At 39.5% G+C, this 18,447-nt stretch overlaps 1 protein-coding gene across 4 annotated transcripts in view; it reads right to left on the reverse strand.

Annotated features, from left to right (window-relative positions):
* Positions 1-2,433: 2,433 nt before the first annotated feature.
* Positions 2,434-18,447, reverse strand: part of Pls3 (plastin 3) — an 89,020-nt gene continuing 73,006 nt past the window's right edge. For 3 of the 4 annotated variants that reach the window (XM_057760159.1, XM_057760158.1, XM_057760160.1), the window contains exons 6-17: positions 16,384-16,465; positions 15,308-15,473; positions 14,083-14,225; positions 13,130-13,156; positions 12,781-12,876; positions 11,049-11,244; positions 9,964-10,042; positions 9,297-9,411; positions 8,917-9,050; positions 7,301-7,424; positions 6,984-7,108; positions 2,434-3,653 (exon numbers count right to left, since the gene is read on the reverse strand). In XM_057760159.1, coding sequence (XP_057616142.1) covers positions 3,521-3,653; positions 6,984-7,108; positions 7,301-7,424; positions 8,917-9,050; positions 9,297-9,411; positions 9,964-10,042; positions 11,049-11,244; positions 12,781-12,876; positions 13,130-13,156; positions 14,083-14,225; positions 15,308-15,473; positions 16,384-16,465 — 1,420 coding nt within the window. In that variant the 3' untranslated portion in view covers positions 2,434-3,520. The remainder of the gene's footprint in view (positions 3,654-6,983; positions 7,109-7,300; positions 7,425-8,916; positions 9,051-9,296; positions 9,412-9,963; positions 10,043-11,048; positions 11,245-12,780; positions 12,877-13,129; positions 13,157-14,082; positions 14,226-15,307; positions 15,474-16,383; positions 16,466-18,447) is intronic. The other variant, XM_057760161.1, reaches the window with a different exon arrangement.

Below are 18,447 nucleotides of genomic sequence, written 5' to 3' on the forward strand. Positions count from 1 at the left end.
TCTTGAAAAATCAAAAAAAAAAAAAAAAAAAGAGCACTTATTGATCCTTCAGAGGACCCAAGTTTCGTAGCCAGCAGATCACAACAATAAGTTGTGTAAGTAAAATATACTAAACCATATTTCTAAATTTATAGAGCTGGTTTTGAAGTTGGACTCTGGCTCAGTCCCTCTCCAATTCCAAGCCTGTTGGTAAAAGAAAAACCCAGAGATTCTGGAGTTTCTGTCTCATGTCAAGAGCCATGATAGGGGACAGAAAGAAATATGAGTTTAGAAAACATATTTGCTTTTTTTCATATCTATCATACTTTTCATTGAATATATCTATCATTCCTTTCATTGAATGTATATATATATATATATATGTGTGTGTGTGTGTGTATATATGTCTATATGATTAATGTTTAAGTTTTTCACAATGAACAATGAGTTTTTCCTGAAGTGACATTTAAAGTTTCCAGGAAGAAGATGGGGCGCCATAACAACAACTCCACCTGGTTGATATGACGCCATGATACTGAGAGCACTACTACAAGACCTGTTTTGGGTACCAGCTGCACAAGACGATCCCAACTTGGTTAGCTGAAATGGTGCACATCTTATACAACATTCTGGCCAGACCTGCACAAAATACTCAGAGACTCTTTGCAATTTTAAAAGACATTGATCTTGAAATTTAACCATCATTTTACTTTCACAGGATCCCCCAGAAAGAACGTCGCCCCCATGACAGCTGGAAGTAACTCTAGAGGACGAAGTCCCCTCTCCCAGTAAAGTTTGCCCTTGGGTTTAGGGACATCATTTAGGAGTTGATTATAATTGGTATACGGTTGAGGGTTGGGGAAGGAATTTTATAAGCTCAGTGATCATTTGGAAAAAAAAAAAAGAGGGATCATAGATTAGTACTTGTTGGTACTTGTGAGTTATTGTTTTGAGACAAATGTATTGGTATCGATTCTTATATATTGATACAAAGTGAAATTATATTGACTATTGTATGCATGCATGTTTCTACCTCTGTTTAAAAACATTTTTTATGTATTGACATATATTGTATTGATATATATTGTATATATTTACCATATTGCAGTGTACATTTCTACCTCTGATTAAGATACTTACATATTGCTTGTGTATTGATATATATTTACCATACTGCAATGTATATTTGTACATTGTTTATATTTGGAGGTCATTGTCCTCATTTGTTTCACAGTTGTTTATTGTCTTAGTCTTTAAGTTAGATAGGTATTGAGAATTATATAGATCAATAGTATTCTAAGTTTGTCATTTATGATAAGACTAATCAGGTTCTTTAGATACATAGAGATTATACTCAGTATAGATAAATAATCTTCAACCTCTTCAAAGAGCTGTAGAAAATGGCCTTTAATCTAACTCAGAGTTTTGTGGTAGTGAGACACAATTGCTCCTGGCAACACCGCTCTATTCCCGAGAGAATGTTGAGCACCAAAGACACTCCACCTGGAGCCTTTCTTCTTGGCTGAACTGGCATTTGGGTAAAGAAATGCCCATACATCAATCACTGACAGAAATACAGAGTATCTGTGAATGGAAAAAACAGGACTGTCATATCCTGCCAAGACAGGGTAAGATAGTTTTGACAAGTTTCTTGCCTTTGAAAATGGTGTGTCAGTTATGTTAGGCCTTAGCCAAAGTTGGTTGCTTCAACGCTGCAAACGTGACCTTGGGTGATTGCCCAGGTAGCTAGTTGTCTCTGTGATTTGTTGCATGTTTTGGAAGTTGTTTGATTGCACTTCCTAATTACTCAGGTAACATTATTTCCCTTCTCAGATCTTCGATGGGGTTGAAGACTACATAAGTGTAGTTACTTTCGACTCATGACTTAGCCAAGCTATTTATTATATAAGACCCAAGCTAGTTAGAATAGGATATTTGTACTTATTGTATATAATTTCATAGTAGGTTTAGAACTCTCTTACTTAAACAAAAGGGGGAGGTGTTGCGGGAGGTCTTTCCGCTCCTCCAGCCAATAGCCGCCGAGATACCAGCCCACTGGGGCGTGGTCTCTTTCCCTTTAAAAAAAGCGGCTACTTCCCTCCTCTCTCTCTTTACTTCCTGCTCCGGTTCCGGCGACTAGACTTCTTCCTAATTGCGTGCGCAGAGGGCTGTTGTCTGGGACCGTGATCTGTAAGTTTATTCCCCTTTAAATAAATACCACCCTATTAATCACAATTCCAAACTGGTGTGGGATTGTTTATGACTTGCGCCATCATCTGGCGCCCAACATGGTGATCACCCTCTTCAAGCAGATCACAATAGCCTGTAACCCTAGATCCAGGGGAAACAGTGTCCTCTGCAGGCCACAGGCCTCTACCCCCAAACATACAAAAGGAATAAAAACAAACATTTAAAACCAAACAAATAAAAAACCCAGAGACTGAATTATTATGTAAATGCCTTTATTTGAACTACTAAGTTGCTACCAAATTACATCACGTTCAGAGTTAGAATAACATAATAATCTAGACAACTATAGCAAAAAGCTTGACAAAGCAAGAGAACATCAAGTCCGACATACATACTTTCTCTTTCTCATAACCACATCTTTGTTATAGGTGTTGAATTTAAAAATCTATTGTTCATTTGGCATTCTTTGCTTATTGAATCATCATCTAAATTCTGAGCTCACTTCCTCCTCCTAAGTGTCATGTTCAGCAGAATTTTAGCTTGAAAGACAGTTCTGTGATTATGTTTTCAGACAAAAGAAGCAAGTGTCGAACTGACTCATTGAAGACAAAATATTCCATTTGATTTGAGCCTGGGTGTGAGGGGAAAGTATAACCTTATGGTCCATTTTCCTCCACCTATAGTCTATGCTTAGTTTCATATTTACTTGAAGCCCCTTAAAAACGTAGCGAATCAGCAGACTTGTTGACTGTAATCAAAATATTCTTAAATGTACAAAAAATAATCATGTAGAAAGAATACTGTAAAAAGATACTGATTTTAAGAATACACAAATGAGAAAAGCTTCTAGTACATTCCGCACAGCCAGTTACTTCAGATTTTCAGCACTACAAAGTAAGCAAAGGACACTTCCTCTCCACATAGTATCTGACCACAGTTCTTCAATAAGAACTGGTAGGTCTGGGAAAGCAAAATGGCAAGCTAATACTAGGCCTATCTACCCATGTAAGCAAGCCTCAAGAGATGGACATCCTAAGAGTGAAAAGATACACGGAGAGATAATACACAGCGACAGGAAATATCAAGGGCAGCATTCTAGGAGGAGAGAGCAGACGGTCTGTTGTGAGCATGTTTGGGTGTGCTGGACAGATCCAGCTCGAAGGGAAAGAGGAATTGCTTGTTACTAAAAGTCTTTCCAGAAGGCTGTCATGATGAGCTAGTCTTGTTAATCAAAACTGAAAGTCCTTTAAATGACCACAAATTCCTTAAGTCATGAGCACTTCACCTGGCAATAGCTGACTGGCTAATCGTGCATCTGTGAGTAAGGTTGGCTCTATTCAGATTGGTTATTTTACACTCTCTTCATCCCCCTGCCCATCAAACATGCAAACACGGTCATGACCATCTTGGGTTTTACTTCCACAAGGTCTTCAGGGAGAGCATATACTCTGGCTCCGATTCTTCTAGCCATTGACACTGCATACCTAGTTTTGGAAGAGACAAAAATCAAGATAAGAGTCTTCTTTGTCAAGGATACCTTTGAATTTTTTTTAACCTTTGAATCTTCTTAAATGATTTTTTTAATTTTTGTTTTTATGGTGTTTTGTCTGCATGTATGTCTGTGTGAGGGTGTTAGATCCCCTGAAACTGGAGTTACAAAAGTTGTGAGCTGCTAGGTACTGGGACCTAAAGCTAGGTCCTCTAGAAAAACAGCCAATGTTCTTAATCACTGACCCAGGTCTCCAGCCCAAAAGACACCATCTATTTCCTCTGGCGACTGGGATACAAAATTTCTGTATTGAAAGTACAAATCAGGGAACTGGGCATGGTGGCACATGCTTATTACCCCAGCACTCTGTAGGCAGAGGCTGAGGTCCAAGGGTCACTGTAAGTTTGAAAGTAGTCAGAACTACACAGTGAGACAGTGTTTCAGAAAAAAGAAAGTACCTATTAATAATTACACATTTGTTTTCTGTTTTATTTTTGTTTGGAACTGATTTTTGAACTTATACTAAATCAAAACATGAGATTTATTTATTTAATTTTATATGTATGTGTATGTTCTCTTCATGCAAGAACGGGCACCACATGTGTTCCTGGTGATTTAAGAGGTCAGAAGAGGGCATTAGATCTCCTGAAAGCAAAGTTACAGAGTCTTGTGAGCCACACCATGTGGGTGCTGGGAACTGAACCCAGGTTCTCTGTTAAGAACAGCAAGCACTCTTAACTGCTGAGCTTCTGTCTCTCCAGCTCCAAGCTATACTAAGTTTTTACTGTCTACTATTTTGGACTTTATTTACTCATTTCTTCCAAATGTGGATGTGGAGTAAAAACAAAAGCTTGAAGCACTGATGTCATATAAAAATGAAGTGTGTGTGTGTGTGTGTGTGTGTGTGTGTGTGTGTGTGCAATTACCCAGGATGAATGCACAATCAATTACAAAATTCTCTATTCCATGTAATGAGATAACAGATACTTTTCTTTGGTGAGTGTGGTGCTGGGAATGGAACTCAGGACTTTTGTATGCTACTTCCCAAACACTAAGTGCCTGAAGTAAAACTCAAATGCTAAGGTCAATGCACCAGGTACTTCCAGATATTGAAGCAAGAGCTAGATGTGAGGATTTGCATGCTACATAGAGAATGGTTGGGCCAAGGACAGGCAAAGTATAAGATAAAAGGACTAACACGCGCAACTAAGAGAACAGGCAGAATCAAATCTCAAATGATTCAGAAAGCATTTCCAATATGCTGCTACAGGAATCTTTACAGATATTAAAATACAACATTTTCAGTATAAATACTTCTCAAAGAAGAAAGAAATGATGTGCATAATTTCCACGATTTTCAGGGTAGCATCTTTGCTCTCCTACAAAGCACTGCTGAGAACTGATTATCAGCATGTATTGGTAGAGTTATCATGGGTCCCCTAGTAAACTAGAGCACAGTCTGGGTCTTTAGTGAAGAAGGGAAGAAATAGTGGAAAGACCTACATATTGCTATAATGTAAGAAACTTCCAAGATTCAGGCTTCTAGTAAGGGATAGCAAGTATGCCCTGCTGATCTGGGGACTGAAGAAGGTAAACTCAACATATATTGCAAGAGTGCTTGACTCATGGCAAGTAACAGAGGCATAATTGGATAATATGTTTAAATAAATTAAAAGATATAGACAAACACTCTAAAGTATGGTTAGCCATCCTTGTAAGTGTTGTCTTTGCCTTGTTTGAAGTTCATACATATTTGCATTAAATTGTCCCAATAATCCCCTAAAGCAGGTGTTTAAAATCTTGAAGGTCAGACCCATTGTTAATTTCCTTTTGCCTATTTATTGATTATTTGTTTCTTGACAGTGTCACACTGTGTAGCCCAGGTTGTTGTTGAAATCATCATCTTCCTGCCTCAGACGGCAGAGTGCATAGATTAGTGCTATATGTCACTACACCCAACACACATGGTTCTTAAAATGGGGTGGGTAGGGTCTAAGGATGGAGCCCAGTGCCTCATTCATTCATCCCAAGCCCTATACCACTCAGTTACACCCCCATCCTTTCTCGTGTGTTTTCCTATTTTGAGACTGAGTCTTGCTATCTTGCCTAGGTTGGCTGAGAATCTGCCCTTTTCTTGTCTTACCCTCCTGAGTAGTTGGACTTCTAGGCTTGTATCACAATGTCTGGTTTCTTAATTTTGTTTTTATACATTTAAATCTTAAAGATTGTATTTATTTATTTGTGTGTGCCTGTGTATATGGGATGCGTACTTATGGTGTTTGCATGGAAGTTAGGGAACAACTTGTAGGAGTCAGTTCTTGGTTTGTACCATGTGGGTACTGGGGATCAGACATTGTAGTAAGAGCATTTACCTGCTGATCCATCTTGGTGACCCTTATCATTTTTCTTAAATTAATTTTAAACCTTTGAACCCTGTAAAATAAAAGTTTTCTTCATCTTTTTTTTTTTTTTTGAACTCGAAGCTTAAAAGTATTTCCTTTATGGGCTAGAGAGATGGCTCACTGGCTGCTCTTCCAGAGAACCCAGGTTAAATTCCAAGTACCTACATGATGACTCAAAACAATCTGGAAGTCCAGTTTCAGAGGATAAGGCACAGTCTTGTGGCCTATTCAGGCAACAGGCACACAAGTGGTACACAGGCATACCTGTAGGCAAAACACCCCCACACATAAAATAACAATATAGATGGAAAATAATATTTCTCCTCACAGAAATAAGATCACACCATATTTGTATTTTTGTGTTTCACATTCATCTCCATAGTCACCCACACTGTTGCAAATGATAGAACTGCATTTATATAGAGGCTATATAGGTTTCCTTGTCTTGTGTGGGCTCCACAAAGCTAGTCTCACTAAAGGACAGAGGCTTGGGTATTTATGTGGAGGGGTAAAATAGGGAGATGTTGGTGATAGGGATATCTAATTGATGGTAAATAGTGAAGAGATGAAATGGTCAAGAATAGGCAAACACAGAGCTAGAACATAAGTTGTTTGCTGCGTGCTCGGGAGTAGAGTGCAGTGACAATGATGAGCAATACTCAGGAAGGTTCTGTTACTATTTGTTAAGTGTTCTAAAATTGATTGTGGTGATGAATGTAACACTGTGAACAAGGTCAAAACCATTAGATACTGTACTTAAATGAGTGAATTGTATGTCTGTGAACGGGATCTCAATAAAGCCATTCAAAGTAAAGAGATCTTTTCCAGATGCCATGACTATCCAGGGAGAGAACCCAAATTAGAGTGGATTCCCTGGCTATAATACCAGTGTCTTTTGTATGACATGGAGCAATTACCCTTACTTGGCATTATTGTGCTTGTCATCTTCAGTAAGATTCCCGCTCTTAACAAGGTCATAGTTAATGCAGCCTGGCTGGATGGCATCAATTAAATCCACAACTGCCAAACTGGAGCTGATCGTCTTGTCCTATTAAAAAAAGGGAACAAAAAGTCTAAGAATTTCACTACTTACAAATTATGTGTTCTTGATGTAAGCCTGGGCAAGGGAAGAAAAATCTTGGCATAGCTCAACAATAATTCTTACAAACAAACCCAAAGATATCCTTAAAATAGTTGCTATTATCTAGCAAATATAATGTATAAAAATCAGTATACTGACCTTAAAACTCTGAATGGAAGTTGACTTTCCAGCTTCACTCAGTGTTCGGTTCACCCAGTTTACAATGATGTCATCATTCGCTTTCTGACCTTCTCCAAGATCTTCCAGAACATTAAGGGTGTATCTAAGGGAATCAGCAAAGAAAGTCAATCTATTCGAAGAAGAAAAGCACAAGCAACAGAGAAATGTCTCCTGTACACTTTTATCATGAAGAGTTCATGGGGGCTGGCAAGATGGCTTATTGGGTAAAGCAACTTGATGCCTGTGTCTGGCATCCTGAATTTCATTCCCAGATCCTACAGTGGGTGGCGAAAGGTGATTCTCAACAGTTAATCTCTGACCTTCATCTGAGCTGGTATGAGCCATGCTATACTCACTTACACAATATGCCTCATACCCTGTGCTTTGGCTGGTCCCTAGGCAGAATGAATGCTTTGGCTGTTATTTTTAAGAGATGTTCATTTTCCAAGTGGATGGGAAGACTGTAAGGGCCAGAACTCAGAAAGGAGTGCTGAGAAACAGCATCATCTGGACCTGCTGCACTTAGAACTCGACAGTGGCTGTGGTTGCCTGCAGAAGCCCCATACAGGATCATTGGCAGAAAGGACTCTTCAATTTCTTAAAAATTATAGTTATTATATGCATGTGGATACATGTATGCCATAGTATACCTATGGAAGTCAGAGAACCATTTGCAGGAGATGGTTCTGTTCCTTCACCACATACGTTTCAGGGACATAACTCAGGTCAGTCAGAGAACAATTTGCAGGAGATGGTTCTGTTCCTTCACCATGTGAGTTCCAGGGACAGAACTCAGGTCATCAAAGGCCTTTAACCAGTGAGCTATCCTGCTGACCCAGATCTTCATTTTCAACAGGATACATATAAATGTCCCTATTTATTCTTATGTTTTTTGGGAGGGGGTTGTTCCTTTGGGGCAATTTTTCACTCTATAGTTCAGGATGTTCTGCAATTCTCTATGTAGCCCAAGCTGGCCTCCAACTTGCCATCCCCCTCCTCAGACTCCTAGATGCTGAGATTTCAAATATGAGTCACCATTCTGGTCTTCTGACAACTTATTTGTTTTGGTGGTCTGAAAACAGCCTCTATGCAGGCTAAGTATATCCTGGACCACTGAGCTAGAGTCATACCTCAGCTGACATTTTTGTTTGTTTGTTTTGGATTTTTGAGACAGGGTCTCTTTGGGTAGCTTTGGAGCCTGTCCTGGAACTTACTCTGTAGACTAGGCTAGCCTTGAACTTACAGAGATCTGTCTGCCTCTGTCTCCTGAGAGCTGGAATTAGAGGTATGCGCCACCACTGCCCGGCCCATCTGACAATTTTCTTGAGTGACCCTGCATCAGACTGAATTCTACACAGCAGACTTCTCTGAAAGATTGGCAACAACTACAGTTCTATCTAACTCACAAGGAGGTATTTCCCAGTAAAGATCCAACATACATTCACAGAAAACTCATTTCAGAGCCTAAGTACAATGAGCTCGGAAATGTATTTCATGAACTAAATGATTAGTTTAAATCTGTGAAAACATACTAAGGGTGAATTCATAGACCCGTATTACTATGAAGCTTCAATGGTTAACACTGTACACAATACCTTCTCATCAGCTGCCAGACTAAAGCCAAGGTTAAAGTTGGGTTCCCATCATTCAGGTCTTGTCCTCCAATGCCAACCAGGGAGAATTTAGCTGGGTGCTTCCCTAATTCAACTGCGTAGTTGCAGTTTTCTAACTGCAAATGTTTAAAAAGAAAGGAATGGTTAAAGATTGTCATTTGTTCAACCTACATAAGCTCTGTCTCCCACCCCTCTATGAGTATGCGCACAGTATATGGATGTGTGCATGCGTGTGCATGTGTGTTGTGTAATGGCAGGAATCTGTTCAAAATCAAGATGCAGTTCCTATCCTCAAGAAGCACCTTATGGTCAAGAGGTTTTGAAGCAAAAGAAAGAAATGAAGAAAATTCCAGATGTGCTACCTTTTTCATGTTGGCTCCCAGCTTTGGGTATGGAGGCTTGTTAACTTTACTCCAGTCCACAGGAACTTTAATTCGTTCGTAAAGCTGTAAGATGACCAGGGCATCTTGCAGGTCACTAACAATTCAAAACATAACTTCATCAATAATTGTAAGGAGTAACACAGATCAAACAAGATCTATAAAGTCACAATACCCATGACTCATACTTTTCTCAATCAGTAAATGCAATGAACAAAACTAATACTAGGGTTAGTAGGTAGTGAATGGCAGAAGGTAGGAAAATAGTAAAGAAAGAAAATCCAGTTAGGATACACACCATTGCATGTCAGCAAAAACAGTATAGCCAGGAAGCTAAAGGCCTTAGGGAATCATGGGTAGTTGGCTACAACTATTTCCAGACTGTTTAAGAAACCCAAAGTACCTGGTCCCTAAGGTACTATCAAGAAATTTATATATTCTATTTCTTACAGTCAATGATCATGCAAAGAAAGAATTTGGATTTTCATGCATTAGGAAAATAACAATTGAAATCACTAATAGGAAATATTAATATGCAATATGAATAGTTGCTACAAATGAACATGCAGAAAAATTTCAGAGTTGTCAGTATTTATGCTAAATCCATTCATGATGTTCATAACTTCATAACAGCAGTAGGGTAGCTTACGCATAGAGATGGTTTACATGAGGATTAACACCAAGAGAGTTCATCCAGTTACGAAAGGTTCTTTCTTCTCGAGTTTCTCCTATTAAAACATCCACAAAAATGCATTCAGTCATTAAATGTCTTCTATATAAACACAGAGGACAAGTGCATATATTCATTTATTTTATGTGCTTTATTTTGATCTAATAATTACCACATGATAGTGTGCCACTGTGACTATGGATAACTGAAATACACTTACTAAAACATAGGTTAAATTCAGTATGTAGTCGTTATCTTTCTGGTGGGTTTAAAAAGATGATCTAGTTAGACTCGGGACTCATGTCTATAATCTCAGTCTTCATGAGGCTGAAGAAAGAGGATCGCTAGGAGTTCAAGGCCAATCTTAGACTATGTAGCTTGTTTCAGACCAGTTTCCACTATAGGATAAGATACTGTCTCACAACCACTTCCGGGGCTCTGGGAAATGTAACTAAGTTTGTAGAGTGCTTGCCTAGGGTGCATGACTGTAACACTCTTAAAACTGCAGATGATACCTGTAATCCCAGCACTTAGAGGCAGGAGAATCAGAAACTGAGGGCCATTCTTTATGACATAGTGAGTTCGAGGTCAGCCTGAGACACATGGAATGCTTAACTCAAAATAGATGACTAAGTTAAAAAACTCAAACAAACAAAAGACTCTTTTCTCCAAATAAATAAATGTGGGAGTTAATAAAACTCAAACCTGCCTTACCTCCCCCCAAAAAAGATATATCAGTAAAAACTGAAGCGAAACATTTGTTTACTAACTAGTCTCATGATAGTACCCTGGATTTTTATTTTCTTTTTTAGTCTTGGCTGTGCTAGACAAGAGTGCTGGCACTGAGCCACACTAATGATTTTATTTGCAAATTTTATTTCTGTCACCATCTCTATCCGGCAGTTTCCAGTTCTCACTCAGCACTGCATTTGCTTTTAGCAGATTCTTACAAAGGCCAAATGGACAAAGCAACTCACAAGGTTGGCATCACAGAATTTAGCTTAGGTCTCTGGGTTTTTATGCCACAGACTGCACATTAGAGTTACAGAAAACTTTTACCTTACCTTCTAGTAGAGTCCAGTCAATGTCCTGGTTTTCAGGCTTAGTAAGTGCTGGGTATTTATTAAAGAGGTTAGCTACAAAAGCTAAGTTCAGTTTAGGGTTTCCACTGACAACATCAGCAGGGGTAACGAACTGTCTGCAACCCAATTTATCTGCTTGTTGAAGCATACTTTCCGCTCTCTTCAAGTCATCTGTTTCCTGTTTAAGCAAGAGAAGACATCTTTTAAAGGTCATCCGAAAATATATATAAATTGCCCCTATAATCATAGGCTGGGAAATGGATTGTCCTTTCTTTCAGTTAACACATGGTACTTTTTATATAATCACTTGTAAATGTAAAACCAGGAGGCACAGGTTTTGTAGTACCTTTAATTTCCCCAAGATGGCGCCAGAACACATGTCTAAAGAATGAATAAAGCACTTACTTCACTGGGATTATTTCTCATGCCAAAATGCAGAGGGGGGAAAAATGCTGTTACTCATTTTTTCAGCCATAATTCTTTGAAGATTCAATTTTAAATATGTATAGTTTCAGAAAAATCTTTTTTAAAAAAAAAAAAAAAAATCTCTTCCACCCCCGTATGTCTGAGCATGCAGAATTCCTGGATGCAGGTTGTTGTGAGCTACTTGAAGTGGGTGTTGGGAAGATCACTATGGTCTCACCAAGAGTATCAAACACTCTTAACAGCTGAGCCATCTCTCCAGGCCCTTACTTTTTACTTAAAGGAACATATCTGAAAAAAAAAGCAAGCACACCCTTGGAGTTGAAAGGGATGTTTGGGCTGGGCAGTGGTGGTGCATGCCTTTAATTCCAACACTTCAAAGGCAGAGGCAGGAGTGTCTCTGTGACTTTAATTTCAGTTTTGTCTATAGAGCAAGTTCCAGCACAGCCAAGGTTACACAAAGACACTCTATTTTGAAAAACAACAACAACAAGAAGAACAACAACAAAAAAGTAAATAATAACTAAAAAAGGGAACAGGCATTTGGAGCAGTAGAAGACAGCAGCATGGAGGTGGGAAGAGAGGTTTGTAGGGGCAGATTGAAAGAAATGGGCAATATTTTGTAAGAACTTAGATCTAAGAAGATCAATTTAGCCCAAATTCTAGAGCCAGTGGCGACTCCCAGATGGCTATTCAGGCAAGACACAAAAGAATGTAGTAGGAAAAATCAAATAGGGAGGATTTGCTGGCTCACCTTGACTGTCAGCATGACTTAGAGTGACCTAGGAGACACACCTCTGAGCATGCCTGTAATTGTATTTCCAGAGAGGGCAGGATACCCCAAATAGTTCCCCATAATGAACAGACTGGCCTTTAACCCTATGCATGGTGAATAAACCAGAGTATGTATTTCTCCATACTCGCTTAAAAAGTGTTACATCATTCACAAAATCAATTACCACCATAATTATGGAACTCACAAATGATCTAAATAAATCAGGATACTTTGTCTCTTGTGAGTCACATGTACCACATCCTTTAAAAAATTCTTAAAAGTGTCAACACCACTATATGAAGGTACATAGAAATTCTGAACAAAATTATTTGGGTGTGGCACTTGCATTTAATCCCAGCAGTTAGAGGCAGGTGGACCTGACAGTTTGCTCTACATAGCAAGTTCTAGGCCAGGTAGGGCTATATAGCAAGACCTTGTCTCAACAAAACCAAAGAAAACAAGAAACAGACAACACTAGTATAGGACTGTAGAATTTAAAAGAATACCTGTACTTACATTGAAACCTGACATGTTGATATCTATCCGTGGTTCGCCTTCCTTCTGTCCTTTTGGTGCAATTTGGTTGAGCAGATGGAAATAGGCTTTGGAGTCCTACAAAACAGTTGAAGATATCAGTGTGATCATGTGTGCAGAGAGGAACTGCATCTTACTGTCCTGTGGTGACAAGGACATTTGGATCACTTGTGTGTGTGTTGTGTGTGTGAAAATAGATAGCATTCTTCTCTGTCTTCTTATCTGAGAGATCTTTACCAAGAAAAGTCCATCTGTCTTGAATTTGATTTTGTTAAAGCTTTCCAATGTATTGATGTCATCAACACAATAAAGCTAGTGCATGTTTCTGTACCTTCACTGAATTACTGAAGTCAAGAAGCTTGACAGATAATACAAGCATAAAACAGAAGAGCAGAAATCCCGGAAGCATAGGGAAAGAGAAAATAAACACATTATATCACTACAAAGCACAATAAATATCAACCTCTAGAGACAACATCTGCTGTGTTAATTATATATTTAATTAAAAGTAGAACTGAAAGTCTTAAAAGAGGTACAAATATGGTTGGTAAAATAACATTTAACCTTTTAGGATCGGAATACATATAGCAAAACAAATTCATTTCTCCACCTCTCCCACTGAGCCAGGTACTGAAGTTAAGGCCTTACATGACCAACAAATGCAATATTTTTTTTTGCTTTTCAAAAACATTAAAAAACGAGATTTCCACTGACTATGCACATTGGTATATGCCTGTATATATTCTTTAGGAAGATGCAGGAAAATTGCAAAATTTGAAGCCAGCCTGGCTGACACAGTGAGCTGCAGCCCCACCAGGAATATAAAGTGAAATCATATCTGGAAAAAAAACAAACTGGACTTAGTTACTAGAGGGCTTGCCTGGCATGTGTGAAACCCTAGGTTTAATTCTGAATCCCTCACAAAACTGAGTATGGCAACTCATATCATCCTCAACTACATAGCTGATCTGAGGCCAGCCTGGGCTACAGAAGACCTTGCTTCAAACAGCAAACACAAAACCAAGAAAAGAATCATATAGCTATGGTGGCATGTGTCTGTATGGCAGCACTCAAGAAGTAGAAACAGAATTGCAAGTAAATTTGAGGCCAGCCTTGTCTACAACAGTGATGCCCAGTACAGCCTGTGCTACATAGCAAGAGTCTTTCTCAAAACACAAGAGGCAGCAAGGCTTGGTGACACCGTACAATTTTTGCCTTGTTAAAATGGAATAAAACCTCCTGAGTCATTACAACTCCCCAAATGCTGGTGCTTTGTGTAGTTACCTTGATGTCAGCACTGAAGTTGTTGATCTTTTGCCAGCCTGAGTTTTCCAGATGAAAGTTGGCCCATCTCAGCAGAAGCTCTTCTGGAGACAATTTCATAAGCTCCTCCAAAGTCTCACCATCTCGAAGCAAAGCCGCCAGTGCTTGTAGACGTAAACCCTTCAGTCATTATGTGAAGTGCTAGTGGCCATGCTCTTTCCCCCTCCCCGCTTTCTCTCTCTCTGAGTTTTACTTTGAGACAAACCCATGTCAGCCTCAATCTCATAATCTCCCTGCCCCAAACGCTGGGATTACAGGCAGAGAGCAGCATACTAAGTTTCACCCAGTCTTTTGACGCTTTGTTCGGTGGTAACATAGATGTAAGTTCTACTACAACTGATTTCTAACTTTGAGACACCCAGAATCTGTCCTGAGGAGATGGGCTCAATCAGCAAAGAGCTCCTGTGAAAACACACAGAGGCCCGGAGTTCAATTGCTAGCACCTATATGAAAAAGTCAAGTATGGCAGCCCAAGTCTGTACTCTTAGAACTGCAGAAATGGAAGCAGGGGCTCCTCTGGGGCTTGATGCCCAGCAGGCTAGTCAAACTGGTGAGCTCAAGATTCAGTGATAGACCTTGTGCTGGGACGGGAGAGAGGAACTTGTTGGTAGATTGCTTGCTGTGCAAGTATGAGGACCAGAGTTTGGATTCCGCAACACTGGAGAAAGCTGGCACTGGCGGTAGTGGTGTGCATCTGTAATCCCACTGTTGGGGAGGTGGAGACAGAAGGATCCCTGGGGCTTGCTGCCAAATTGGTAAGATGGAGGTTCAGTGAAAGACTCTCTCAAAAACTACAGTAGAGAGTTCTTTAGGAAGGCACCCTATGTTGACTTCTGGCCTCCACTCACATATGCGTACACACTTGTAAATCACATGTCCTCCTCCCCATAAACCCATGTACTCACCCCATGACCCCCCTCCACACACAGAAAAAAAGCCCTAGGTGGAGAGAGACTGAGGTAGACACCAGTGTCAATGTCTGCGTTGTTGCATCTTTATAGTAAAATCAAATGTGAACTGTCATGCATATGTTCGCAACAGCTAAAGAACAGAGGTGTACAGTTTGTTTTCCTGAACAGCTCTGTGTTTGCTCTAGTTAACATATGCTCACTTCAGCTAAATGCAAGAGAAAGAGGAAAAAAATCACTCATAAATATCTTTCAAAATAACAACTGGGTTCCATTACCTTCATTCCTGCTTAATTCAATGTCAGCGAACAAGCCAATCTTAATAATCTGCCAGAGCAGTCCCAAAACCAGATGAGGTTTCCCCGCCCGCAAATCTTCGGCACCAATGTTCACAACGTGACACCCAATGGCAGAAGCGGAGTTCAGTGCCAAGTTCAAGTTTTCCTGCAAGACAGCCAAATTATACACTTCTTGACCTTTCTTTCCCCACCCAGTCTACTTTTGCCTTCACTGAAAATAACACTAAGAAATCAATACAAGGTATTAGTTCCATCCACCCCAACATTCACAGCAAACAGAATTCTGCATTAAAAAGCAAAGCGGCAAATCTCTGCCTTGTTCCTATTATTTTTGTAGAATTCTACAGAATGTGGACTTATATATATTTTTTGGTCGCCTTGAATTCTGCTGATTTTAAAGAAAAGTCAAGTAACCAAAGTAAATCTATGCATGTGACTAGTGTCACGTTTCTTTTTTTTTTTGGTTTTTCGAGACAGGGTTTCTCTGTGGTTTTGGAGCCTGTCCTGGAACTAGCTCTGTAGACCAGACTGGTCTCGAACTCACAGAGATCCGCCTGCCTCTGCCTCCCAAGTGCTGGGATTAAAGGCGTGCGCCACCACCGCCCGGCTAGTGTCACGTTTCTAAAATTGCCTAAATGTGAGTCCAGCAGCACATGGCACACAACCTGCACATCTCAAGGGACAGTCCTGCCCCAAGGAACGTTGCTATACTAATCTACTACTCACTGGCTGGAAAACGAAAAATGCTCCACCCCTTCAGCATATGAGCTAAGTAATAGCTTATGTCATATTGTTTATTTCGGCAATATCTTAACACAATAGGTAATAATAAAAGGAACATAGGGCTTTAAGTTCAATGAGGATCTGTGCCTCTGTGAACTTCAGCAAGTTCTCCAAGCCTTTCTGAGTCCCAGCTTGTTGTATAAAATATCCAGGATCATTCCCCACTCAAGAGATGCTCTTGAGGATTAAAGTAGAGCAGATAGAACACAGAAGCTATGGCCTCTATTTCAAACCATGGTATCACAGAGGAGGACACAGGGAATGTGGCAGACCTGAATGATAAAGGGTGTAAGTTTCTTCTTGTTGATTGCTCTCTCATCAATTGTATCAGGAACTGAAAGGTTGATCATTTTGCTGAAACAAAAAAACAAAAGTTGATCTACTTTTAGAGTCTCTAAGGTTAAGAGAAGTAGTTCACTTTTTAGAGTGCTTAACTAGCATCCATGAGGCCGTGGGTTTGATTCTCCAGAACCACATAATTGGGATATGGAGAAGCTTTGATTCCCAGCACTGGAGCAGGAAGGCAGAAGAATCAGGAGTTCAAGGTCATGTGTAGACTACCTAGCAAGTTGGAGGCTAGCTTGAGACACAGGAGATCCTGTCTCAAACAACAACAGTTTGTAAATCTTCATCATTGTTAAAGTTTATTATAAAATACCCCTCATTCAGTCTTAAAAATACAGTAGATTTGGAACTGAAGAGATAGGACTCTTGCAGAGGTTTGCTTCCTAGCACCCACACTGCTCACAACTGCCTGTAAGTGCTCACAACTGGCTGTAAGTGCAGATTCAGGGGATCCTATGCCCTATGCCCTCTTTTGGCCTCCACAGGTATCTTTACACTTTTGGTACACATAAACCCATGTAGGCACACACATAATAAAAATAATACAAAATGTAATAGATGACTTCCATCATGTTCAACCACAAGAAACTACATGTGTTCAAAATGCATATTACATACATAATGACATACTGGGGCCTTCTAGTTAGAATAAACATTTTATTCATATTTCATATACACATATGCATATACACACATACAGATATACAACTGGAATATAAATTTTGCTTTTTTGTTGTGCTAATGTTGTTTTGTTATTTTGTTGTTTCTCTTCTTTCTTTCTCTTTTCATTTTTTCTTTTGAGACAGGACCTTGCTATATTTCCCTGGCTGTCCTGGAACTCACTATGTAGTCCACCAGGCTGGCCTCAAACTCACAGACATCTGTCTATCTCAACCTCCTGAGTGCTGGGATTACAGGCATATGCCACCACGTCCAATGCAGTGCAAAGTTTGGAAACCAAGGCCATGAACATATTAGGCATACACTGTGCCACTGAAGGCAATTTTATGCAGTATTTTGGAAGCACCTATGCTTTGACTATCATTTGTCACCTGAGGCCAGCTGTGGAGTGTTCCACTGTGGCATCATTATTAGAACTTGAAAAGTTTCCGATATTCCTGTAATTAACCTTTAACCCTTGCTCCTGTATGTAAGCCTGATGAAACTCCCTGGGTCACTAAAAAAAAAAATTAAGATAAGAAAGTAGAAGGGGGTGAGATGGGAAGCAGAAGGGAATCAGTAGGAGTGGGAGGGGGATAGGATAGGAAAGGACAATATTTAGGAATATGATCAAAATTGATTGCACATATACTATATGTATATGAAAAGTTCATAATGAAACCCAGTATCATGTATAATCAGCATAGGCTAATAAAACATAAATAAAAATAACACAAAAGTTTCAGATTTGAGTTTTTGCATTAGGGATGCTCAAATTGTATATGATATTATGAAACTCACAGTGTAAACTGAAATGTAAAGGGTTTAACTATCTATATTCCAGCCACAGGGTTACTGAGGGGGAGGTCTTGCACAGAAACCCAATATTTGGCCAGACCATGGTGGTGCATGCCTTTAATTCCAGCAGAGGTAGGGGACAGAGGCAGGCAGATCTCTGTGAGGCCAGCCTGATCTATAGAGCTAGTTCCAGGATGGCCAAGGCTATACAAAGAAACCCTGTCTTGAACAACCAAAAAGAAAAGAAAAGAAAAAGAAACCCAAAATTTTTATGGAGCATATTTTAGATCACTGTGGAAAACTGTCTCTGAGACCAGGAGCAGAAATGGACAATGTTGATAATCTTACATCATTTTTGCCAAGATACTGCTGGCTATGGGGCAGCCACAGGGACAAAAGCATTTTTTTTTTGTTTTTTGTTTTTTTTTTTTTCCAGAATTAGGGAACTGAAGAATGAGAACTGAAAGCTAGCCTCTTTTTTTCCCTTTGGAAGCCAAGGTATTTCAGAATAAATAGATACTGACATACTTAAG

Source organism: Chionomys nivalis, chromosome X (assembly GCF_950005125.1).
Source record: "Chionomys nivalis chromosome X, mChiNiv1.1, whole genome shotgun sequence".
Taxonomy (NCBI): domain Eukaryota; kingdom Metazoa; phylum Chordata; class Mammalia; order Rodentia; family Cricetidae; genus Chionomys; species Chionomys nivalis.